The following is a 27,456-nucleotide window of genomic DNA, read 5'->3' as shown; positions in this document are numbered from 1 at the left end:
TTACCTCATGTAAAACTTGTTTGATGGGATCTACTTCAACACATACAAGAACTACTTTTCTACTTTATCGAAAAGCACGGGAAAATGGGAAATGACCAACTTTAATCGTTTAGCAAGATGTATAATCAATAATAGCACTCCACATTAATCATATAATACATGGGCTCGACGTGATGCGTTATTATTGGTTCAACAATCAAATATTAGAATGCTAAAATGATAAAATAAAATTTCTTTTATCATATTTTTTCTCATCCATGATAAAATTCGTCATGGATGAATTTAATGGCACCTAATAAAAAGCGCCCTAATCTATCCACAAAAAAAAAGTGCCCTACAGGCGCCCCACATGCACATTTCAGTGTGCATTTGGACTTTGTGTCGTTGGGAGATGTTGTCAATACACAGTTGGGATGTATTGTGGGGCACTAGTGGGATACGTTTCGTGGGTCGAAGATGTGAATTTGTCTTGGAATCGAGTCCGGTGTGAGGTGCACTCTGTGAGGAGCAAATCCCGACTCCATGGGAAACTAGATATACTCCTCACACATGGCGGCTCACAACTATGGGAGATGTTCACAATGCATGGTGGGATGTGCATGTGAGGCGCCCTATGTGAGTAGCAGATCCTGATTCCTTTCGAGATCGGATCTACCGGAGCATATCCTAATTCCTTTCACCAATCACTAGGGGTGGATTCGAGCCGAATACTTGGCTATTCGAACTTAGCTCACTAAAACGGTATTAGGCTCGAGCTCGAGCTAGAGATTTGAGCTCGGCTTGGTTCAAAACTCACAGGTTTGAATTCGGTACAACTCAAGCTTGACTGTAACCCAAGTTTTTTTTTTCTAAAAAATAATATATATATAAATATTTTTTATTTTACATACAAAAAAGTAAGAATTATAAAAATCATTTATATACATATAAAAATAAAAAATATACATACAAATAATGTTTTTATTTATATACAAAAAGATAAGAATTATAAAAATTATTTACCATTATCTGTAAAAATAAAAACATTATTATATAATAAAATTATTTATTATATATATTTATATGTTTATATATAATAAAAAATTATTTATTTATTATTATAGACTCGCGACTGAATTCGATTAGCAAACGAGTCTATATCAGACTCGACCTCAGCTCGGTTTAAACCGAACCGAGCCGAGCCGAGCTATAGAATCTCAGCTTATGGCCACCCCTACCGGTCACTACTGTTAATCTGCTACTGGAGTGAGGTGCCCTAGTACTGAACTACCGGTACTAGCGGTCGCTTTGCTTTGTCTTCCCACTTTTAACTGAAACCAGAGCTAAGCAGAGGTAACGCTTTTCGTTCTTTCGTTTACGTTTCGCGCCGTTGCTGCACACGTACCTTGTTGGAACTCGAGAAGGGAGTGTCACCTCAATGGCTTCTACTAAAATCCGAGATTACGAAGACTTCGTTAAGGTTCACGCTATCCTACTCGCAGCTTCAGGAATTCCTCCGTCCCTGCATTTCCAGCTATTTCAGAAGCTCTCTTCAGAGACCTTCGATGGTGGAAGCTTCTTTCAGGTCGAGCCCTGCGAGGACGGTCGGCAGAGGCGACTCATCCTCACTTCAGACTCCATGGAGAAGGAGTCGCAGATTTTCCTAGTCGATCATGCCTGGACATTTCGCCTCCCGGATGCTAGAAAACAGGTCCTTATCCGGATTAGTAGTAGATTTCTGCTTAAGGCGTATAGGCTTCTAGGCTTCTAGCTATTATCGGTTCTCCAGCATCCTTCCATTTTTTCTTATGTAGAATTTGAGTATGTTCAAATGCAAGTTACAAGGTGAATACATATGGAAATTGGAATTTCTAGTTTGATTGACAGATAGGCAAATCAAAGCTCTCTTAATTTTCTTTGATCATGCTAAACCCCTTCTGTCTTACCAAACACTTATAGATCTCTTCAAGTCACTACTATTCGATTACCAAAGAAAGGTCTCTATTATTTGAAACTTCTTACTCATTGTTTCTGTAAGTCTTTTGAAGTTGTAGTAGCAGAAATTCGACCAGCGGCGTGTATGAATAAACTCTTTTTGTGTGTGTGCGTGGGCTGGGAGTGATTTGCTAGTTGCCCTTTAAATAAATAATGGAAGCACGATTCTTAGGTTCCTACTTAAAGGTCAGTTAAATGGCCTTAGTTTCCTAATGGTACTAAATGTAGTATGAAGCCAAAGTATTTGATTCGCTGCTATTACTAGGATTTAGCATGAGGGTGGTAGCCGTTATTTGTAACTTTTTCAAATCTTAATTGTGTGCAGCTGCAGGATATCCCTGGGTTAGCTCAGCGAATGGCTTCACTGATGTGTGTAGATGTTGATTTGGTTTCTGATTCTGATGATGCAAACCTTGAGCGAGACGGAAATGATACGCGAGGAAATGTTGTGGAAATACTGGAAAGCGAAATTCATAAAGCCAAAGAGAAAGGTGCTGAATCTGTATTGTGGTTAGAGCTTGAGGAACTTGGCATAGATGATGCCATGCTGCTGTCTCTGGATTTATCTAGTAAATTTCCTGTATGCCACTCTTTCTTATCTTATGCTTGTGTGTGTTTTATTCTTTGGAGATGTATATGCATCCACAGTTGCAAAGGTGTGGGCCGTGTGGCCTAGGCTATGATTTTTTTTGCTTTCCTTGTGCCTTAACTTTTTATTTTATTTGATGAATCTAGCAATTTCATCTTTAGCACAAGTATATTTCAAAAGATTAAATTGCAATTTAGAAAATCACAATTCACAAGTATTTAGGGCAAGATGAAGAAACAGGGGGCATCTTGTTGTGGCCTCACGGGAACCTTCCCAAACCACAATCAACACATCCATCACCATAGAATTATAGTAGAAACACCACCAAGGCAGCGGTAGGAAAGTATTTACTTTTATAGGGTCTTCAACTCTAGTAGCCCCATCTTACATGCTTGACCAATATTAGCAAAAACCCGTAGAATACCACCAAGCTTCTATAGTCAATGTTTTGGCAGCTCCCACTCTGGTGACAATCCTTTCCCAATGGCTCTCGTTCCACAGGCAGGTGGCTTTTTCTACAATGGATCTCATTCTGGTGGCAGGTAGCCCTTTCCCTCCGGAAGCTCTCATTCTACTCTAATAAGCCATTTACATGATAGCTTTCACTCTATTCCAGGCGTCTTTCTCTCAGGTAGCTCTTTCCATGACTTGAACTTGAGACATATGGTTAGGCTTTCAAAGCAATTGTCATGTGTTTGACAACAAGCCAAAAGCCCTAGGACTGTTGGAACATGTCAAACCAAGCTGTTTAACCTTGAGGACCATAACATCTTCATTGCAAAATGCATCTTCTTCTATCATGTTAGCATGGGTATCTGCTTGCATCATTCATTTATATATTTACTATGTTTTAGTTTTTTTTTTGTGGGAATTGCATTTTAGCAAGATCAGGATTCTTTTAATAGCAATAGTTGTAATCCATGGGCCCCATGTTTTCAATAAGCATGCAGCAATGAGTAATGATCTCACAAATGAGAGAGCTCATAGTTGCATGCTTCATACACGTGGACTGTGTACAGACAAAATTTTGATGACTGCAGGTTCATTTTTTGAATGTAGCTCTGGGTCACACAGTTTTCTTTTATTTTTTTTAATGGATACTATTTGTTAATAATTTCTGTTAGCAATGTACCTTCTGTTATAAAATGAGAATTGGGAACACTCTAACATGGGGACTAAATTTTAAATCAAAATTCATGTAAATGAAGTTGAAAGAGTTTTATGATGTGACAGAACTTCACTTCATTTTTGCTTTGGGCCAAGCAATACTTACTTGACATATGAAGAATTACATCCCAAGCTTACTACCAAATAAATTATATTTAAAAAGGTTGTATAGTAGTTTGTAGCAATTATGTGGATACTTACGTTCAGTCTTGTTATTTATGAATTACCCAAAAAACAAGTATTGTTATTTATGGGTAATTCTGAGGATTGGTAGATTTCATAGAAAGAATCGACAGGGCTTGTTATGCCAATTAAACGTGCTATTAGGCTATTAGCCTATCAAATATCAATTATTTTTATTTAAGGGTGGTCTCTCTCAGTATGTATACTCTACAAATGAATCATTACATGTGGGTTTCCCCCTTTGTTATAACCTCTCAGGAAATCCCTATGTCATTGACTTGGCCATCATATTCTCTCTCTCTCCATTTTGTTTCTTCTTCAGAATCTTCTAGCACTTAGCCTGCACGGGAACAAGCTCCAGAATGCAGAAACAGTTGTGCAAGAAGTCACAAAATTTAAGGACCTAAGAGCTCTGTGGCTGAATGAGAACCCAGTTCTCAAAAACTGGTAAGTTTTCTTTTTTGTTTCTATTTAATAATCTATAGAGATAGTGTTCTGGATCCTGATTCCATCTGCATCTCTATCTAAACCGACATCTTAGTTTCAAGGGTTTGTTGCACTTCCTTGGTTTCAATAACCAATTAAAGCTATCTTGGCACTTTTTTTCTGTTAACGCTGAAGGGGAAAGTTTGAAATTAACCGAATGTTTGGAATTCTTTTAGTGGTTCTCTACTAACCTAATTATGTTTGTTGAATAAATGAGTAAGACAATAAGGGAGTCTTTTTTCAGCATAGAGAAGCTTCCATGTAATGCAAGTCACTCACATATGCCTTTTAGGGATCTGGTACTGTTATTTTGACCATTTCAAAATAATGATGAGATGTGCAAATTCAAAAACAAGATTCGTTCCACTCATCAAAGAAACAAGATTTGTTCTAATCATTCCCCTTAGTAGGTAATCTGGACATATTCATAGCTGGTCAAAATGGACTTAGGTTTTTGGGGTTAGGGGTTTCAAATTTTAATTTTAATCTTTTCCCCTTACCCTATCCCATGTGGATGCATCTTATATGCTTTTTTACTTGACATATAACAGTTATGGTTTTTTTTTTTTATGAATGATAATAAATTTATTAATTCAGAAGCAAATTTAGAGTGAGTTCATACAACATCCCAGCGAGAGGCGCAAGCTGCAGCCCCTCCTTGAATCTTACAAGTAAACTAGGAAAGAAAAACAAGAATCACAACTGAGCCCAAAATAATTCTTCCCTATTTACCCCTTGCTTAGCTAACACATCTGACAAAGTATTTGCTGATCTCCCCACCCACTGTACAGTGACCAACATATTCCTTGTCAACCAACTAAATTTCTTCATTTCATTCTTGTAACGCCACATAGTCTCTTCAGGATTTTTCAACCAACCCACCACCACTTTGAAATCCCCCTCGATTATTAGGTGTTGTACCCCCAGCTGGTTTGCAAATTGCACCCCTTGTACAACAGCTAAAAGTTCTGCCCTGATGGAGTCCCCAATTCCCAAGGGACCTGAGTAGAGCAACAAAATCTCTCCCTTCTCATTTCTCAAAGCACCCCCCATTCCGGATAATCCTGGATTACCCATGCTACTTCCATCAAAGTTCAACTTTAGTGAGCCTTCGGATGGAGGAGACCAGCTTGTAATTGATTTGTCCTTTAGAGATGAACACCTCGCTACTGCTGACCAATTTCTCCAAAGGTCATTAAAGGAGAATTGATGAAAGATTTCCAAGGTCTTCAGCCAAGGTATTGCCCTATTTAACACACAGTCTTTCAAATCCTGATTGCTCCTTTCCTTTTCTTGAAAAATTCTAATATTCCTTTCTTCCCGAAGAGTCCAAATCAAGGCAGCACGAGCACATCTCCACATAATTCTCCCTATTGTTGTAGGCCAATAAAAGGTAGAATAGTTGAAGAGCATGTGAACTTTTGCTGGTAGATTCCAACTACCCCCAAACAACGAAAGTAGCCAAGACCAAAGGTCTGCAGAAAAGGGACAAGATATTAATAGGTGGTAACAATCCTCACCGTGAGCTCTACAGAGGATACACCAATTAGGAGAAATACAGAGGAAATGTCTTCTCTTTTGTAGGTTATCTAGAGTGTTTACTTTCCCATGGAATACTTCCCAACAAAACGCCATAATTTTTGGGGGAACTGGCCTGTACCAAATTTCTTTTGACGGAAAGGGTTGGTGAGTAGAAAGTTGAGAGATGGACTTGAAGAAAGAAGCACAAGTGAAGGTTCCATTGGGTCTAGGAGTCAAAACCCTCTTATCTGGCTTGGAGGGATCCAAATAAACCTGATTAAGACAACCAAGCAAAACAGAAAGAGAATCAATTTCATCATCCCTAAGTCCTCTACGAAACCCAAAATCCCAAGTAGGATCTAAGGGTGTTCCCAAAGGTGAGACAAATTTTGAGACCACCTCTTTTTTGTACAAAGAAACAGAAAATAGCAAAGGGAATAAATCCTTTAAAGGTGTGTTTCCTACCCAAATATCCTCCCAAAAATGGACAGAGTTGCCAGAACAAACTTCATACCTGATAAAATTGAGGAATTGAGGAAGGGTGTTGTGAATAGCCTTCCAAGGTGCTACTAGGTTAGCTTGCCTTGATACACTAACATCCCATCCATTCTCTGACCTCCCATGAATGCTTCCCACCACCTCATGCCACAATCTCTCTCTTTCCAATGGCCATCGCCACAACCATTTCCCTAACAGAGCTTGATTTTTCTAGTTACCCTCCCAAGTCCCAAACCCCCCATCTTCTTTACTTCTGCCCACAATTTCCCAATTAACCAAGTGATCCTTTTTTTCTTGTCCCGACTCCCATAAGAAATCTCTCATCAACTTCTCCAGTTTCCTAGCTTCCCTAACTGGTATCCTAAAAACAGACAAAAAATAGGTAGGTAAGTTAGCCAAGGTAGCTCTTATTAGGGTAATTCTCCCTCCTAAAGAGATATAATTCCTCTTCCATGTGGCTAATCTCTTCTCAAACTTTTCTATCACTGGGGTCCAAAATCTACTCTCCCTAGGATTTGCCCCTAAAGGAAGCCCTAAATATGACATAGGCCAAGCAGAGGTGGAACACTCAAGACACTCAGCAATAGCCTCGACCTCCCCCACCTCCAAATTTATACCCACTATGCAGCTCTTTTCCAAATTTATTCTCAAATTAGAAATACTTTCAAATCCTTTGATTAGCTCTTTTAGGTTTGCTACCTTTTCGCTAAAACCTCATTCACAAAAGATCATTAGGTCATCTGCAAACTGAAGGTGGGTGATGGGGACTTGGTGTTTCCCTATTCTCCAACCCCTAATGGCATCTTCACTGTCAGCCTTAGTAATGATCCTACTAATCACATCAACTACTAAGGTAAAAAGGAAGGGTGAGAGTGGATTCCCTTGCCTGACACCCCTGCAAGCTGGAAAAAAGTCCCTCACCATACCATTTACCAGAATAGAGTAGTGACAAGTACTAATACACCCAAAAATCCAACTACACCACTTGTCCCCAAATCCACAGTTTTGCATAACCTCTAATTGAAATTACCAGTCCACCAAATCATAGGCCTTTTCAAGATCCAATTTACAAATGAAACCTCTCTTACTAGACCTTTTCATTTCCTCCACACACTCATTCGCAGTTAAGATCTGATCTGTTATTTGTTGCCCTTGAATGAAAGCCCCCTGGGTTTCACTAATGATAGAAGGGAGGACTGTTTTGATCCTCAACGAGAGCACTTTAGCCAAAATTTTATAGATGCTTGTCACCAGACTAATAGGCCTATAATCTTTTGGGTGGTTGGCATCATTCTTCTTAGGTATCAAGGCCAAAAAGGTGGCATTAATTCCAGGGCTTATAGTGTGATTGTCTGCAAATTCCTTAAAGACTTTAACTAAATCCTCTTTCAACACCTCCCAACAGTCTTGATAAAAACCCATTGTAAAGCTATCTGGACCTGGAGCCTTGGATCTATCCATTAGAAAGACAGCTTTCTTAATCTCTTCTTCCTCGAAATCCCTTTCCAGCCACCTTGCCACTCCGTCATCAATTCTTGGCCAATCCACCCCTTCCACGACTGCTCTCTCACTCAAAGGTCTTCTATAAATTGATTTGAAGTGGTCCACAAATTTTCTGGCTATGTCATCCTGGTTGGTAATCACCTCCTCTCCTCTCTTTAGCTTGGTCACAAGATTCTTTCTTCGTCTCTCATTTGCCAAATCATGGAAGAATCTAGTGTTTTCATCGCCTTCCTTAATCCACTTGTGTCTAGACTTTTGTCTCCAACTGATTTCTTCCCTCAGTAACACCTCTTCCAAATCCTTTTTCAATTGTCTCCTTAACACTCTGTCCTCCTCGGTCAGCCCATTTTGAGATTCCTTTACATCCAAGTTCTCTATTCAAGAGATTAGGCACAATTTTTGCTCCTCAATTCTACCAAAATGATCTCTATTCCACTCTTATATTTTGGCTCTCAACCTTTTTAATTTCTTATGAAACTTGATCCCCTTCCATCTTACCCCCCTCTCCTCCTCACCCCACCATTCCTTCACTTTTTTCACTAAATCTGGATGGGTAAGCCACATATTTTTGAATCTAAAAGGTTTGGGTCCTATAGGAAAAAACTCAGTACCTATCTGGATAGGACAGTGATCGGAGGTGACCTTGGGTAACACTCTAGCAACCAAGTTTTCCGAACTATTCTTCCAGGCAAGGTTAAATAAGAACCTGTCCAACTTCGAACACAAAGGGGTTTCCTGAAGGTTGGACCAAGTGTAACTGGCTTGCAGTAGAGGTATTTCCTCCAGTTCACATTCTTCAATAAAACCATTAAATTTCCTCATGTTTGTTGTAATTACCTGTTGGGGATTACTGGTTTCATCAGAGAATTTAATGACATTAAAATCCCCACCCAGGCACCAAGGGCCATCCCATAGCCCCTTGATTGCATATAGTTCCTCCCACATCTCATTCCTCTCTCTATAGGAATTAGGGCCATAAACATTGGTTAAGACCCATACACACCCATTCTCTACATTCTTACACTTAATGGAAACTGAGAATCTGCCTATCAATTCTTCCACTAGTTCCACCACATCCTCCCTCCACAGTGTTATGGTCCCCCTCGAGGCTCCTCAAGAAGGAGACGAGCTCCAACCTAAACCTCTAGACCTCCAAAAACTCCTCACCCATCTCCCATCTAATTCCATCATTTTGGATTCTTGTAACAACACAATATCGGGTTTTTCCCTTCGGAGTAGGTCTTTGATCACCCTTCTCTTTCTTGCACTCCTTAACCCTCTTACATTCCATCTAATAATTTTCATCGAGACAAAATAGCAAAAAAACCCATGAAAAGGCCATAGTCTCCTCATTTTAGGCCCTTCCTCCTATCCCCTCTACCACTAAATTCTAAATCCCCCTCAATGTCTGAAATTAGCCTTTCCACTTCAGATCTTTTTTTATTCTTTGTTCATTCCCCCCCCCCTTCCTAATACAACAATCATCATTTTTCTTTTCTCCATCCTTTCCAGCCAATGTCTGAGGAAGAATTTTACCTTGCTCACACTTATTTTGGCTACAACACCTTTCTAAGAATCCTTCCTTTTTTTTTAGTTCCTCCATCATTGTACAGATCAATTCCCAAATTCTGTCCGCCTCCCCCTTACTACTTCCTTCCAACACCCTTTCTCCTCCTTCCACTATCACCCTCTCTCTTGCATCAGAACCTCCTGGATGGGAAGCTGGAATATCTGTTACAGGCATAACAGATAAGTCAGTACCTAAAAAAGAATTGACACCCATACCTGGTAGGACGGGGGTAGGACTAGAATCACTGGAATTGAATTGTTGACATGCGACAAATGGTTTTAAGGCCTTTCCCCTTTTTGGACAAGGTTGTGAAGTAGACATAGTGAAAGAATCACTTCCTGACGACCTACCCACTTGGAAAACCTTTCTCTGTGTTTCCGACACTGGAATACCCACATCCATCCTCACGGCCGATTCTTGTCCCTCTCCACCAACATCCTGTAATTCATTAGACTCAGGGTCAGCTCCCTCGACGAAGGGAAGAGGAGTTTTCATAGCTTTAGAACCATTTTCTTCACCATTTCTAGTCTTCCCGCCACCTGCCTCTTCAGTCTCTTCCTCTAAAAACAACAACTATGTATGCAAACTTTCTATTTCAAGTAAATCATTGTTGCTTTTTGGAGACAGACTTCCTAAACTTAACGTTTCGTCTCTATCAGAATCGTCACTGCTGTTTTGTTCACTCAACCAATCTTCAAACCCTGTTCTGTTCAAATCACTAGGCTTCAGGTATCTCGGGTTGCGCTTATCTGGTGAGAGACGGTTCGCCAGGTTGGAAGGGACCCACTGTAGAGAGCCTCGAGACTGAGAGTCTTGAGATTTTGCGCCTGAACTGTTCGATCGAGAGGAGGGATTCAGGGTAGAAGAAGATAGACGCTTAATCTCGTCTATCAGCTCATCCCTCCTCCCAGTCACGTGCTTACTTAAAGGGTCCCTTGGCCCATCTGTCTTGTAATGGGCCTTGGGCTCAAGACTTGTAATATAAGAACCCAGCTTTAAAGCCTTTACTTGAGTTGCCTTCTCCGGCCCACCAGAAAAGGGATCCACTCGACTGGGCCCATTTTCTAAGTCTTTTCGTCCCACGTGACCTCTTAAAAAATCACGCCCCCTTGTTTTAATGGTCGAGCCAGCAACCCTCCCTGTCTGAGGTTGCTGGTTCAGCCCTCTCCCTTTCGACACTGGTAAATTTTTGTCTGTTTCCCCTGACACCACCTGCGCAAAAGATCTTCCATTTGTCATATCCTTTTCTTGCTTTCTATAGGTTTGACCTTCCATCTGCCCCAAAGCTTTTTGGCTTCCCAGAATTCGTTGGCCCTTTTTAGTGAAACATTCCTTCCCATTTGAATTAACCAATCTCACAAGTCCACGTAATGCTTCTTCTTCCTCCTTCTCCCCTCCTACCATACGAGCCTCCTTCCACAGCCCTGCTTCAATGGAGGAAGCTAGCCACACAGAGACAAAACTCCCCTCTGTTCGTACCTCTACGTTTCGTGGAATGTCTTCTGGCTTCACACCACTTAGCAGGATTGCTACTGAATAAAGATCGCCCCAAAAAGCTCCTTTCAAGATTCCTCCACACAATACAGCTATAGACTCTGCTATTTCTTGTTTCCATAGATGAAATGGCAAGCCTATTACACGCACCACCACACCATCTTCGACAAAAAAATCCTTGGAGTTGGATGTTGGATTCCATTTAAAGACTGTGAATGATCCGAAATCATCCTGAACATTGACAGCTGATATTTCCAATTCATTCTCTATTGGATCTAGGAGGGCTTTACAGTTATCGAAGGGGGTTACTATGAAGACACTCTTCAGCTTCAACCTGGTTGCCAGTAAGTCAGCTACCCTCCTCCAATCATTAACCTTTTCCTTGGCTTGTATCACAAACTTACTATCCCACTCCTCTCTCTCTGACCTCCCACCATTCTGCATTGGCCTTTTGTTTTTGCCACGACCACTGGCCCTTGTTCTACCCTTCTGTTGCTGAGATATGCCTTCTCCTCCCTTATGCAGGCTTTTTTATCAATTGCTACTCTTTGAGCTAAAAACTCTTTGAACAACCAGTCAACTTCCCCCCAACCTTGGTTCTGTTTTCCTGCTGGTAGACACACCAGTTGCCTTCGTCCCTTACCAAGAAATTCAGCCAAAGCTATGAAGAAGCCTTTTCTATTCCTCTTACATTCAACAACATATCTTCTCCCTTCTAATGTACTAAAATCCTGCCAGTTTATCTGCTTACCTTTTGAACAGGCTCCAGCTATGAACTCTCTTTAGCCACTCAATTACTTCTAATCCTTCCAGCAATATTGTACCCTTTTTCGCTTCCCTTACCTTCAGGCTTACCTTCCCCTTGATTCTCATCTCTTCGAACAGGAAGTTTTTTGCTTCTATCTTCAAGGATTTCCTCCACTGACCTGCTTGCATGAACTCCATTTCTCTCCTCTCTTCTCTCCTAAAGGAAGAGCAACTCCATATAACAGTTATGGTTACTGATAAAAAAATGTTAGACTCAGGGATTTTTGAAATAAAAACGAAGAGAGGAAAAAGAACCAAGATGATTTGTATTGATCATGGGGTATGCTACACTAAAGTGTCATGCTTGTTTTGCTTAGTAGGGACTGGTGTATTAGCTGAATAGTGGAACAATGTTTCTTTTATTTTGCAGTACCAATTAGTAGGTTTTTATTAAGTAGCTAACTTATTGCTGCTTTCAGTGATGATCACATGAGAAATGCAATTATCCAAGGAGTTCCAAGGTTGGAAATTTTCAACTCGTGTTTTACCAGTAAATTTGGTCAGTGGGCATTTGGTTTTTGTGGAGGAATATTTGGAAAGGATAATCCAGGCTGCTTTGATAACACTGCACATGCATTGGAGAGCCTGACCTCTCTTGATTTATCAAATAGATGCATCCACAGTTTGTTCAATAAGGTGAGAGATGGTGCCTTCTTTGAGCAGATGGTGTACTCGTTTTGATTTGTGCTGTTATTATTGTTATTGTTGTTGCCTACACAAAGTGCCATAATTCTGCCACAGAGATGGTGTACTCCTATGAATTGGCCAGTGGCCACATATATGTTCCTCCAGTTCACATTCAGCAGTGTGTTCCACCTCTTGTTAGTGTTTCCATGTTAGGTAACTGCCTAACTCAGGGACTTTTCGAGGAAGCCTGCCTCCTGAACGAGAGAGAGAAAAAGAGAGAGAGAGAGAGAGAGAGAGAGAGAGAGAGAGATTGAATTCCCAAAATCAATAATCCTCTTCTGGCTTCCTTTCCTTATTTATAACACATCCGTTACAATTCTGTTATATCAGCCTCTCCACTTGTCCAGTTTGTTATTTAGTTTGTTCTAGTGGTTGGCTGTCAGTTACATTTCTTAAAGGCTGACGTGGCCTTTTCTTGTACACTTGTCTCTCTATTCCCTTTATTTGTGTCTCAACATTCCACAAGTTATATTGGCCGTTGAAAGTTCCAATTTTTCAATATTAAACTTACCTCAGAAAGGGTTCTGGCTATTTTGCAAGGGTTTCTGGACTGAAAAATGCCCTGTTGAAGGTGTCTTGGTCATTCATTTGCCTTCTCTAAACGACCTGAAAGACCAACTCCCTTAGCACTGTTATTTATCAGCAAAAATCAAAGTTTTATTGACGATAGAAAAAGAATCTTAAGCATATAGTTTGGGGAGTGTGCATAGCATCCCTATGGATCTAGCTCATCTAGGTGGATATAGGCTGGTAACCACCACCTAACCTGAGAGTCAATTGATTAAGCTAACCCAACAATATCCAACAATTCGCTGGGCTGGGGTCCTGGGAACTGTTATACAGATGGGGGGGGGGTTGAATTGAGATCCAGCTTTTGTGCATTCCATTATGCACTGAATTCAAAAAGTACTCTTTGCAATATTGATACTGAACAGGATGGAATGGTAGGACAGGATTCATACAGCCAACCCCATACAACTTCCTGGGTTTTTGTAATGCAGCCCAGGAATTTACTGGGGTAAGCATTAGGTTTATTTGGTTAAAAGCTGAACCAAAAGCGGATTAAGGAAATACCGAAATAGCTGAATTGAATTTCTTATTCAGTTAAAACTGAAATTCATTATATATATTGAATGTATTAATATATAATATATATTATGTATTATATTGAATTGTACTATATTATATTATCCTACAATTAAATTCGGTTAATTTGGTTTTTCCAGTTAACTGAATTTTCAAATATGAGAACCTCTGAAACCGACTGAAATACCCTAAAACTGAAATAACCTAATGAAAAACCGAAACTGAAAATTTTGGTTCAGTTTTCTGGTTTCAACCGAAATATGCTCACCCCTAAATGTGGTCATAAGCCTTCTCAATATCAATCTTGCAAAATACACCAAAGAGCTGCTTCTGATTCTTGAGAGTTAATCAGTTCATTTGCTATTAAAACTCCATTCAAAATCTTTATCATGGGATACAAACACATATGGAGGGAGATACAAACACATATGAATATGACTCGGTGTACTTTTTTAAACTAGTGGGGATTAGACCATCCTTTTTTGAACTCAGTAAGGGGGTGGTGGCGAGGAAAAGAAGAAAGGGAGTTGTATCAACCATCCAGACTGAACTGACCCATTAGCACCAGTTGGTAGAATTAGTAAAGTATCCTCTGAGCCATCTTCTTGCTGTTGAACAGTTGGTAGCATCAGTTTACTTTTTCTGTTTGCAAATTCTTACAATGACTGATTTCAGTCATTAACCATCCAAAACCACCACCTTATTATTATTATTATTATTATTTTGAGAAGAAGTAAAATATCAATTCATTAAAAGGAAAAGTACAACCAGAAGCTGTACAATTGAGGTACAAAGATAGCACTCAAACTACAAAACCAATGGGAGATACAAACAGGCTTTTAAAGTCAAAAAGAGAACTGTAAAAAGGAACTGTCGACTTTTAACTGAATCGAAGACCAGGAAAACAGCTTCCCCACAACCTTCTGCCACACTTATTATGTTTGAACATGGATCAGACAAGTAAGTACCGATGGTTTTGTCTATGAAAAACAATTCACTGGGACTATTGATCCAAAAAAAAAAAAAAATCAATGGGACATCTTTCTGACTTTCTCCCTAAATGTCCTTTTTCCACTATCTCAATCTCTCAAAAGCAGTTCACCTATCTATTCCTTATCTCCCTCTATCTGTTTCTCATCCCATTTACCAACACACCTTGACGACGAATTATTTAACAAAAATTGAAATTGACAAATTGTTTAAGAATCAAATGTCCAAAACTACTTGGCCAATGACATCTAGTGACCTTAAGATACATTTGAGAAGAGGCACAAACACAGTGAAAGACAGACAGACACATGAAATACAAGCATAGGCTTCAAAGACATTCCAAAACTTTGGAACTTTTGAAAATTTCCACTCTAACAATCTATATCTGCTCTGCTCTCCAACCGCTTCTGCTTCCGGATGCTTCAGGAATAGATACCTATGATTGCCTGGGTGCATATTGATAAAAAAATGGTTACCTGGATGCATGTTCTAGGGTGCTGTATAGTGTCGAATACTTCAATTTTTAGTAATGTTCCATATCTGGTACTATGTCCATTAGTGCCCTTACAATATTGAGTTACCTAGATAGATACATTATATTTTAACCAGTTCACTGCTGATTCCTCTTCTTTCCCTTTTAATCAGGCATTCTCTGCTACTGAAATGCCATCTCTCTCATACTTGAATCTTCGGGGAAATCCACTGGAGCAGAATTCTGTTAATGACTTACTAAAACTTTTGAAAGAATTTACTTGTTTACAAGCATTGGAGGTATATATTCTGAAACTAACATGGTTGTTCTATACATGTGAAGGAATAACTCATCATATTTAATATTTATTTTATTTTCCAGGTGGATATTCCTGGTCCTCTTGGAGGCGATGCACTTGAAATTCTTCAATCTCTTCCTAATCTTTCTCAGTTGAATGGTGTTAATGCATCAAAAATTATAGAGGCTGGAAAGCATGTAATAGATTCAATGCTTCTGCCACGTATCCCTGAATGGACTGCTAATGAACCTCTAGTTGATCGGGTTATTAATGCTATGTGGTTATATTTGATGACATATAGACTAGCAGACGAGGAAAAGATCGATGAAACATCTGTGTGGTATGGATTTGCTTCTTGACTCTCTTTTCTTTGGGTAATACTATCATCTTGGTTATATTGATGTATGAGGTGTAGGTCAATATAGTATCTAGGCCTGCATGTGTTCTATGTCATGGGTCACATTGTATGCCAGTCCTAGGAAATTCTTATCTCTCTCTCACCATTTATGATTCAACTGCAGCTGGTGGAAAAGAATAAGATCAAAATAACTTAATAAAGGTTAGTCTAAGAAACAATTTTATTAGCTACTTGTAATATAGGAACATTGATAGGAAAGATTATGGGATCATTATAAACAATGAAGAGAAGGATTAATATGGTATGTGTAGAGAAGATTGGCCGAATGACCCATAGGCTGTTTATCCTTTTTTTATCTTTTATGTTCTTTGCTGTAATGGGCCTTAATCTGGGCTTATTTTTTCTTATGTTATGTCTTTTTAATTTTCTGCCCAACTAGGGGCTTCTCTGTAAATTACCAAAGTTTAACTTAATAAAATAGAATTAAGGGTGTAAGAGAAGAGATTATGTTCGAAAATCTCTCTCTCTGAACCCAAGTTGCCGCCACCTTCTTCTTCTTCTTTTCTCCTCTTGAACTCTGATTTCTGCTACTTTCTTTTGAACTTTTGCATCTTTCTAAATAGTCCTTTCTTCTCAGAATGTTGTTTTTCTTCTTGGTATTAGAGTAGGCTCGCTTTTCCCCTTTTTTCACCTTTTTTTTCCCATACATAGTGTGTATGGAGAACTTAATCGTATGAATAGTTAAAGACACCTATTTCAGCCCAGTCGTTAGTGGTTTCTGGAGAGAATATGACTGGTTTTGTCGTCCCCTTGACAGATTCAAATGTGTTGCCCAAAACCCTAATTTTCTAGAGAAATATGATTGCGGGCCCCATAGGGAGTTTGACCTGGGCGCTCAATGACTGAAGGCTTTCTCATTCTCCTTCTTGAAGATCGAATCAAGTGGATTGGTGTTCTGTGAAGTCTACAAGGAGCGGCTGAATTTTCTTCGTTTCTCCCAGCTTCCGGGTGTGACGCAGATTACTGGTACGGCTGCATAGAGGTTGGCTTACAACACAACTTTTGTTCTGTCTTCATTTGGTGTTTTTCGAAGTTGTTTGAAATCATTTTTGAAGTGTTTAAGAAGATGAACTCCTCAGACTTTGAAAACAAGCATATTGCTGAACCCGGACAGGTTCTGGGAGCCTCTGTAGACTCTCTACTGGCTGTGACCACAGTCAAGCTGGATGGAACTAATTATCTGGCTTGGCCACAATCAGTAAGGATTCATATTTGTAGTAGAGGCAAGTGGGGTTTTATCTCCGGGAGTAAAAAGGCTCCTCCGAAAGATGATCCATCATATGAAAAGTGGATGCAAGGAAATTATACTGTTATTGGGTGGCTTGTGAACTCAATGCAACCACAGATTAGTCAGTACTATTTGTGGATGAATTTAGTAAAGGAAATTTGGGATAGTGTTGCTGAAACCTATTCCCAAAAATTAGATGTGGCCAGGGCTTACAAGTTGAGAAGTGATGTGAAGAATTTGAGACAGGGGGAGAAACCATTAGTTGTATACTTCTCAACACTAAAGTCTTTATGGAAAGAAATAGATTTGATAGAAGCTGTAACTTAGGACACCACTAATGATGGTGAGACCTACAGAAAACTGGTTGAGAGAAACATGGTGTTTGAGTTCTTGACAGGGCTAAATCCAGAGTATGACATTACAAAGCAAAATATTTTATCCAAGGATAGTGTCTCACTGTCTCAAGCATATGCCTTGGTAAGTAGTGAAGAAAGCAGAAGACTTGTCCAGGTCCAAGGGGCTGGTCTAAATGATCACTTTGCTAATATGGGAGTGAAACCCAAGGGGGTTGCAGGGACTCCAAGTAGCTTAGGGAAGAAAGAGATTATCTGTGAGTACTGTAAAAAGCCAAAACACACTAAAGACAAGTGTTGGAAATTGCATCCTGAGCTCTTACCACTTCGGTTTTAGAAGAAGTCTGATAATAAAAAGGCAGGGAGTGCTAATGTTGCTATTGGTCCAGATAGTGACAGATACCAAACTGAAGAGATGACAGCTAGTGGCAGTTAGCAGCTATGAAGGTAGAATATGAGAAGTTTGGGAGGATGATCAGTCACCTAGAGGGTGTGACATCTTCTTCCAACCCTTCAAAAAATTCAACCTCTTCTGCATTTGCTCATTCAGGTATACGGGCTTCTGCCAATCATGCAACCATTTCAGGTAATCGTAGGATCCCTTGGATTATTGATTTTGGTGCTTCTGATCATATGACCAGCCTTTCTACTTTGTTTGTTTCATATGATTTACTTCCTGGACGTGACAAATCACCCTAGCCGATGGCTCTCTTGCCCCTATCTCCAGCAAGGGAACCATCAAGGCTACAGACTCCTTGGTTCTTCCTTCTGCTCTTCATGTACCCAAACTAAATACAAACTTGTTATCTGTAAGTAGCCTAACTAAGCCATTAAACTGTTGTGTAACATTCTTCTCTTCCTACTGTGTTTTTCAGGATCTGGAGTCTCAGAAGGTGATTGAGAGTGGCCGTGAGGCGAATGGAATATATCTGCTGGATACTCCTGGACAGTGCCATGAACAACCTGGAAAAGCTGCTTTTGGGTCTACATCTACAGAGTCCATCAGTCGAGTCATGTTATGTCATTTTCGTTTGGGTTATCTTTCTTTTTTTGCATTAAGTCATTTATTGCCAGAACTGTTTAAGGGATCTAGTTTGTCCAGTCTTCATTGTGAGTCTTGTGAACTGTCAAAACATTGTAGAAACAGTTATCCTCTGAGTAATAAAAGATATTCTTCTCCTTTTAATATTGTGCACTTTGATGTGTGGGGGCCTTACCACTTACCCTCTATGGGTGGCTACAAATATTTTATCTTGTTCATTGATGACTTTTCTCGGTTCACTTGGATATTTTTTATGAAGTCCCGTGATGAAGTTCTCAGACTTGTGAGGCAATTCCATGAATTTGTCCTAACCCAGTTTGATACCAGGATTAAAATTTTCAGATCCGACAATGCAAAAGAATATTTTGAGAAAAACCTGACTTGTTATCTCACTGATTTCGAGGTTATTCATCAAAGCTCCTGTGTTAGGACCCCAGAACAGAATGGAGTTTCTGAAAGAAAAAATAGACATTGTTGAAGTTGCAAGAAGTATTCTATTTGCCTCACATGTTCCTACAAAGTTTTGGGGTGATGTTGTTCTCACTATTACCTATCTTATAAATCGTATGCCATCCAGGGTTTTAGGGTTTAAGTCTCCCTTCAGTCTCTTTTATCCGGACAAGGATCTTTTTCCTATTCATCTTCATATCTTTGGCTGCATCTGTTATGTACATATCCCAAGTGTCCAAAGACATAAATTTGAACCAAAAGACCACAAGTGTATCTTCCTTGGTTATTCCTCCACACAGAAGGGTTACTGTTGTTTTGATCCGAAGATTGGCACTCGGTATGTTTCAATGGATGTCACATTTGATGAGCTTTCTTCCTTTTATGGTTCTTCTCTAGAGAGACATTGTCCAAAGGGGGAGGATTTGTCACAGGTGTTTGCTCTTCCTCTTCCTATCCTAGTTGAGTCTTTTGCTGAGTCTCTTCCTCCTTCAAATGAATCAAGGGAGGATCAGTCACTTCACTCTCATTCCAGTGTTCCTATTCCTCATCCTTTACCTCCTCGCCCTCTTTTTAATCCCAGGTTGTATCAACGGAAAAGAAACAGAAATGAGCAGTTGTTTCCCCTACAACACATGAGCTTCATGCACTTCCAGTTACAGATGAGACAACAGGTACTGTTACAGCCCCTTTGGAGCCATCATTCCTAGACCTTGATATCCCCATTGCTATTAGGAAAGGAAAAGGAAAGTGTACTGCACATTGCATTTCCAAACACCTTTCTTATAGTTTCCTCTCTCCTTCATATTTTGCCTACCTTTCTTCTGTTGCCTCTAACCCAATTCCTAGGTCTGTGTCAGAAGCTCTTAATATTCCGGAATGGAGGGATGCTATGAGAACAGAAATTGATGCCCTGCACAAGAATGACATTTGGGAAGTGGTTGATTTGCCTGAAGGGAAGGATCCAGTAGGCTGTAAGTGGGTTTTTACTATCAAATATCATGCTGATGGAACCATTGAAAGGTACAATGCTAGGCTGGTTGCAAAAGGCTATACACAGACATATGGGATTGATTATCTAGAAACCTTTGCCCCTATTGCCAAGATGACTTCTGTGAGAGTTCTGTTATCTTTGGCTTTACACTCAGACTGACCACTTTATCAACTGGATGTAAAGAGTGCGTTTCTGAATGGAGAATTATATGAGGAGGTCTATATGTCTCTTCCTCTAGGGATGTATGAAACATATATGAAAGGAAAGGTCTGCAAGCTGAAGAAATCTCTTTATGGACTCAAACAGTCTCCTAGAGCATGGTTTGAAAGGTTTAGGGCTGCCCTTGTTAGCTTTGGCTATGTACAGACACAGTCTGATCATACCCTCTTTGTGAAGAGGAGAGGATCCTTGGCCGTTTACCTGATTGTGTATGTTGATGATATTGTTGTGACTGGTAATGATGTCTCAGGAATCAATGATCTCAAATCTTTCCTTCATATAGAGTTTGAGATCAAAGGTCTGGGGGAATTGAGATACTTTCTTGGCATAGAAGTTGCTAGATCCAAGGATGGGATCCTTATCTCTCAGAGGAAGTATGTTCTTGATTTTCTCTCTGAAACAGGGAAGATTGGTGCTGGACCAGTTGCTACTCCTATCGATATGAGCCATAAACTCTCTACTTCAGATGGAATATTGTTAGAATATAAGGGAGTCTTCCAGAGACTACTTGGAAAACTTCTTTATCTATGCATGACTCGGCCAGACATTGCATACGCTGTCAGATGCATCAGGCAGTTCATGCATGCTCCCAGGGATACTCATATGGCAGCAACAGAGCGGATTCTGTGTTATTTGAAGGGCTCCCCTGGAAAGGGAATTCTATTTGCCAAGCATGGCCATATGAAATTTGAAGCCTACACAAATGCTGACTGGGCTGGAAACATTGATGACAGAAGATTTACCTCTGGGTACTGTAGCTTGGTGGCAGGTAATATTGTCTCTTCGAGAAGCAAGAAACAATCAGTTGTTGCTCGATCTTTAGCTGAAGCAGAATACAAAGCCATAGCTCATGGAGTTTCTGAACTATTGTGGCTTAAATCCTTGATGGAGGAACTGAGTATTGAGCATGATAAGCCAATGATGTTATACTGTGATAATCAGGCCGCCATCAACATTGCTCACAACCCAGTGCAACATGACAGAACTAAGCATATTGAAGTTGACAAACATTTCATTCGAGAAAGAGTGGCTTCTAGAGAAGTGTTTCTACCTTTCATCACCTCTGAAGGACGGTTAGCAGATTTCCTCACCAAGGGCATTCCCAAGGCTAAACTTCAGCATGATACTAGCAAGCTTGGCATGATTGACATCTATGCTCAGCTTGAGGGGGAGTGTAGAGAAGATGGGCCGAATGGCCCATAGGCTGTTTATCCTTTTTTTATCTTTTATGTTCTTATGTTATGTCTTTTTAATTTTCTGCCCAACTAGGGGCTTCTCTGTAAATTACCAAAGTTTAACTTAATAAAATAGAATTAAGGGTGTAAGAGAAGAGATTATGTTCGAAAATCTCTCTCTCTCTAAACCCAAGTTGCCGCCACCTTCTTCTTCTTCTTTTCTCCTCTTGAACTCTGATTTCTGCTACTTTCTTTTGAACTTTTGCATCTTTCTAAACAGTCCTTTCTTCTCAAAAGGCTGTTTTTCTTCTGTATGTTTACAATAAATTAAATGGAAGGAGAAAAGGCTAAGGAAATTGATGATGGTTATACCCATCTACTCTCATCATATGCATCAAAGGTATCTTTAGTGGTAGACATGCCTTTTCTTCCCATCTATTTTTTCCTTTTTATGGGATATGGATTTAAAGCCTATTTTAAGGATCCATCAGATATAGGAGAATTTATCAAACAATTAAACAGATTGAATCAAATTGATTCAATATTTGAGTCTGATTCATTGACAGCCTGTACTCGTCTCACATACATATTCCTTCTTTTTTTTTTTTTTTTTTTTGAGAAATGGTAACTTTACATATTGCTTTTTGGTGTTATATGCCCCCAAGAAAAAAAATAAAGAAAAATCATTAGTTACCTACATCTTAAGGGATTATGCCATATTCTTCTGGGCTGTTTCGGATTGTGCCCCTGCTCTCTAGCCTGGACAGTTTTGGGTTTTTTCTCTAAGGTTCTTAATACAATCCACAGTTATTTATCAAACTTCTTTAGGAGCAACTCTTATATCCCTTTTGCACAGCCTGAAGCTAGTATATTCAGCAGGATGAGAATGTTTGGAGGTTGAAGGAGATTTCAAGGTGGTAATTGGCATAATTCCAATATACTTGGGAACTTCTACATTGTATGTGAGAAGCAAGACCTTTGGCACATAGATTGATTATCTCATTCTGGTGCACTCCAAGATCAGCAAATGGCCATACTGACTTTTTATTAAGGCTTTTATGAGGAGGTACTTAAGGGCCAGGGGCACAACCGATTGATTTTTTTTTCTTTTTTTTTTTCACCTGTGATTTCTTGTTGTATGTTTTTTCAAGATTGGCAGTTTTTATGCTGTATTTTAGCCCCCTCTCTTGATCTTTGAAAGGAAGGGGTTTAAGTTTTTGGATGTTTTTCCTTTTTCAATTTTCACTAAATCAATAATGCTCTTCAATTGCCATTATTCCTTTTGTTCTTTCTCATCTTTAGTAATGTTATTTATTTTATTTCCCTGTGCTAGTTACATCTTCAATTGCTACTAGTCTAAATTCACCAAAACTCATTCATATGGCTAAACTGATGTTGGTTTTCTTTTTTCTGCCCACTAAGTTCAAATGATTCATTGATTTGACATTACCCACATTATTTGTAAACTTAATCCGTTTACTCCTTGGCATATGATTGCTCTATTTAGTAGGCTTGACAAATCTTCTTATTAAATTAAATAAGCCTTGGCATAAAGAAATTTCTTTTCTCACCTCATAAAGATAGTGATGTGTTTCTGAATGTATTATAGGTATGTGATGGATGAACTAGGTTCAGCTTTGCGCCATAGTGATGAACCAAACTTCAGGGTGTCTCCATTTCTCTACATGCCAGAAGGGAATTTGGCATCAGCAGTGAGGTACTTTCTTTATCTTTCTTGTTCTGCTTTTGCTGGATTTTCAGAAATCCTATCCACGTTTTCAATTAATATTTAGTAATAATTCTCATAGAAAAAAGGTAATCCTAGTAGTTAGTAGGTAAGCTATTATGATTGTGTTCTAGAGCAAGTAACTTTGTAGGCATTAGGGGTTGTGGCGACTTATACTAATGCACTTTCATTTCTTATCCTTCTTTATTCTTCTTTTCTTTTCTTTCTAACCTCCTGCAAAATTTAGCGAAAGATCAACACGTTTGACTTGTATAAAATGTTTCCAGCTTTTCTATCTTATGGCCAATCCAGAATGTTCATAGAGGTGATGAATGTACCCGTGATTTTTTGCTTGGTATTGGAGAGGACAAGCAACGATCTGCCAGGCTTACCGCTTGGTTCCATACACCAATAAACTATTTCATCCAGGTAATTTTATGTCTCCTTTTACAAAACTAAATTGGCATCCACTATTTTGGAATGATTGGTTTGCTTCTATTCTTCAGGTATATGAAAAATACTTCCAGCAACTTTGTTCAAAAGCTACTTCCTTTACGTGCACGAAGGGGTCCCCTGCCAGAAGTTTATTTCGAAATGATGGTTCTGTTCTCCGTGTTTATACGGATATACCTCAAGTGGAGGAATTCTTGACACGCCCTGAATTCTCACTCAGTATGCTCCATTCTTGTTCAGTTTTTGCCAAATTTTTGCACTTTAATCTGTTATTTTATTCCTTTTTTTATTTTTACTTTCCTCTTTCTCACTTGTGTTTCTTTAAACAGTTAAGCACTTTGTGGAAATTTAGGTATTCTCCCTGATGTTCTGAAAATTTAGTAAAGTATCCAATTGCATGGTTCTATTCTAGTGTTATTGTTAGTAAGTTCAGGGACGGCAGAAGTATGACATAGGACATGCTTGGGTTTATCATTTGCTGTAGGCTTTAAGAAAACAAAAAGCAGAAAATCTCCAACATGATTGCATTTGGATATAATATGATTTTTTTTTTTCAAATGCCAGCATAAACAATTTGGATATATACTACATAAGATGTGTGTGCAAGTTTATGTATATTCATGCGAATTCGGATTAGCTGAATGCTCTAGCTGTTCAGCAGGCTGTGGAACCAATAACAATGCTCCACGCCAGTGATAAAATACATGGGGCCCATGCTGACAGGTTGAGTGGTTGTGGGTCCCATGTATTTTATGACTGGTGTGGAGTGTTATTATTAGTTCCACAGCCTGTTAAACAGCTAAAACATTCAGCTAATCCTATCTCTATTCATGCACATTTGTGTATTATATGAGACCATGATACATACTAAAATGTCATAAAAAAATACATTATACAACTAATATGTAAGAAATAAAATAAAAGGCTGATAAAAAGTATGTAAGAAATAAAATAACATAGAATTCCAAATTACAAAACAGTTGTGATCAATCCAATTACATAGTCTTTTACTAGGAAAAGAAAATCACTCCTGATATAGAAATAATCTTAAATGATGAGACAACCTAAACCTAATGAATGTAACTTTCCCAGACCACTCAGAATGCAATTATTGGAAGATGTATCAAGATTCATTTGATTCCTCTCCATTTTCTACATTTATAATGCCTATAAAAGTCTTAAATCAATATTCCATTCTGAAGAGAAATCTGAATTATCAAGTACTGTCATTACCTCCTTGTTGAATTTTGCCTATCTTTGAGCAATGCAACAACTTTTGATGGAACTCTGCAATACTATTGTATGACATTGTGAGTTCTTTTACCTATTTGTATAGGCCTGTGGTGAGATACCGCTCACCTCGGAAGCCCCTTCGAGGGTGGCTTAACCTTCTGAAACAGAAGATGGAGGGGAAGAAGAGAAGGGAAGGTAGGAAAGGAGGGACTCAGTGAGAGAAAAACAAAGGGATATTCATTCACACCTTTCATTATATGAGTATGGCCTTATATAGCTGGCCTACAGGTGTAATCATAGAGGGAATATCCTCTGATTTGCAGGGTAACTAACTCTAGAAAATATCATGGAGGGAATATCCTCTGGCGGCAGAGTAACCAACTCTGAGTGTAACTAATTCTGGGTCTCTGTCGCATGTCCTTTCTGCCTCCTTGTGAACTGCTGATGGGTGGTGGTCTGCTCCACTCCCATTGTTGGGTTCGGGGGAAGTATTTGGGTCCCAACAATTCCTCCCTCCTTAGCATTGACCTTGCCCTCAAGGTCTAGATTAGGGAACCTCTCATTCAGCCTTAGATAAGGTTCCCAAGTGGCGTCTTCTGGAGGCAGCCTGGCCCATTCTACCTTAGCTTCTGGTACAACCTGCCCACCTCGTCGTACCCAACGGAAATCCACAATTCTGATAGGCTCCGTGTAAATGTCCCCTTCTTCAGTGAATTGGGGTAAGTTGGATGAGATAGGAGTATGATTTCCCACAACTTTCTTGAGAAGAGAGATGTGAAACACCGGATGAAGCTTCGAGGTAGCAGGGAGGTCCAATCTGTAAGCAACAAGGCCCACTCTCTCCAGCACCTTATAGGGCCCATAATACCTGGGAGCTAGCTTGTGCCAAGCCCGTCTTACCACTGAGACCTGGCGGTAAGGTTGGAGCTTAAGGTAGACAAAATCACCCACCTGAAACTCTAATGGGCGGTGGTGAGAGTCATAGCGGACCTTCATTTGTTGCTGGGCCTTTCTCAAATTGGTCTTGAGCAGTCTAAGGATCTCGTCTCTTGCCAGTAGGTGAGTCTCTACTTCTGCCACCTTGGACGACCCATATTCATAGGGTGATATGGGAGGGGGTTCTCTACCGTATAGGGCCTTGAAGGGTGTCATCCCTGCAGCTGACTGATAAGTCGATTTGTAGCAGTATTCTGCCCCTGGAAGCCAGTGGGCCCACTGTCTAGGCTTCTCCCCTATGAAGCATCTAAGGTAGGCTTCTAAGCATCGATTAAGGACTTCATTCTATCCATCAGTTTGCGGGTGATAGCTTGTGGATGGGTGCAGTTGGGTTCCTTGCAATCGGAAGTATTCCTTCCAGAATGAACTCGGGAAGGCAGGGTCACGGTACGAGACAATGGATCTTGGTGTTCCATGCAGTTTTGCCACGTCCCGTATGAAGATGTCAGCCACCATTGCTGCGGTGTAAGGGTGAGGCAATGCAGAGAAATGGCTATACTTGGTGAGACAGTCAACCACTACCATGATAACCTCCTTCCCTGCAGAACGAGGAAGTCCCGTAATGAAGTCCATGGAGAGGTCTTCCCACACTTTCTCTGGAATCTTGAGGGGTTGTAGAAGGCCCGCGGGAGACTGTGAGGAGTATTTCTGCTGTTGGCAAGCTTGGCATTCGGATACATAGTGCAACACATCCTTGCGCATTCCTACCCAATGGTAATGGCTGCTGAGTCTCTTTAGGGTCCGTAGCACCCCTGAATGTCCCCCCAACGCGGAATCATGAAACGACCTTAGCTGTTCAGTTTTGTGGGTGGAATTTGGAGCAACCACAAACCTGCCCTTAAAGAAAAGATTAGGTCCTACAATTTGGTAACCCGCAACCTGGGAGGGGTCACGTTTCCACTTTTCCCTGATGTCCTGTAGCTGCGGATCAGATCTGGCTTCTTGCCGTATAGCTTCAAACAAGGGAAAACTGGGCTGAGAGCAGGTCAGTTGGGCCAGCTCTTCTACCCTTGATAAGGCATCAACTACTTTGTTGGCGGGCTCAGGCTTATACTCTTTGTGGTAGTCAAATCCCATCAGTTTATTAAGCCATTTTTGCTGCTCCGGGGTGTGCACCCTTTGTTCTACTATGTACTTCAAACTTCGTTGGTCTGTCCTTATGATAAATTGGCATCCCAATAGGTATGTACGCCATTTCTGTACTGCCATTACCACATCCATCATTTCCTTGACATAACTGGACTGATTTTGGTGAGCTGTTGAGGGAGCCTTGCTGAAATAAGCAATGGGTTGCCCCTTCTGCATCAGGACGGCCCCTACCCCTACACCCGATGCATCACACTCTATCTCAAAGGGCTGAGAGAAATCCGGAAGAGTGAGGACTGGAGGGCTAGAAATTGCTATCTTCAAATCTTCAAAGGCCCGTTGGGCATCATCAGCCCAACCGAAAGAATCCTTCTTTAACAGACGCGTTAGAGGGGCGGCCATAAGCCCATACCCCTTAATGAAGCGCCTATAATAACCGGTAAGCCCAAGAAAACCCCTGAGAGCCTTTACAGTAGTGGGCTTGGGCCACTTTTGGATGGCATCTATCTTTTCTGGGTCTGCCATGACCCGTCCTGCTGCAACCACATGGCCTAAGTACTGAATCTGTCTTTGTCCAAAGGAACACTTTGTCATTTTGGCATGTAACCGATGCTCCCTTAGAGTTGTGAGGGTAAGTTTCAGATGTTCCATATGGGTGTCCCAATCCCTGCTGTAAACCAGAATGTCATCGAAAAACACCAGAATAAATTGCCTTAGGAATGGCCTGAAGATGTCATTCATGAGGGCCTGAAAGGTGGAGG

General features: G+C 40.1%; 1 protein-coding gene across 2 annotated transcripts in view; it reads left to right on the top strand.

Moving 5' to 3' along the window:
- Window positions 1-1,269: 1,269 nt before the first annotated feature.
- Window positions 1,270-27,456, top strand: part of LOC104600552 (tubulin-tyrosine ligase) — a 32,540-nt gene continuing 6,353 nt past the window's right edge. For both annotated transcript variants that reach the window (XM_010263567.3, XM_010263566.3), the window contains exons 1-9: window positions 1,270-1,690; window positions 2,300-2,554; window positions 4,236-4,360; window positions 12,212-12,428; window positions 15,201-15,326; window positions 15,409-15,665; window positions 22,811-22,918; window positions 23,215-23,356; window positions 23,434-23,599. In XM_010263567.3, coding sequence (XP_010261869.1) covers window positions 1,418-1,690; window positions 2,300-2,554; window positions 4,236-4,360; window positions 12,212-12,428; window positions 15,201-15,326; window positions 15,409-15,665; window positions 22,811-22,918; window positions 23,215-23,356; window positions 23,434-23,599 — 1,669 coding nt within the window. In that variant the 5' untranslated portion in view covers window positions 1,270-1,417. The remainder of the gene's footprint in view (window positions 1,691-2,299; window positions 2,555-4,235; window positions 4,361-12,211; window positions 12,429-15,200; window positions 15,327-15,408; window positions 15,666-22,810; window positions 22,919-23,214; window positions 23,357-23,433; window positions 23,600-27,456) is intronic.

This window comes from Nelumbo nucifera, chromosome 8, assembly GCF_055504915.1.
Source record: "Nelumbo nucifera cultivar China Antique chromosome 8, China Antique-T2T, whole genome shotgun sequence".
In the NCBI taxonomy this organism is placed as follows: Eukaryota; Viridiplantae; Streptophyta; class Magnoliopsida; order Proteales; family Nelumbonaceae; genus Nelumbo; species Nelumbo nucifera.
This window is presented reverse-complemented; position numbering and strand designations above follow the sequence as displayed.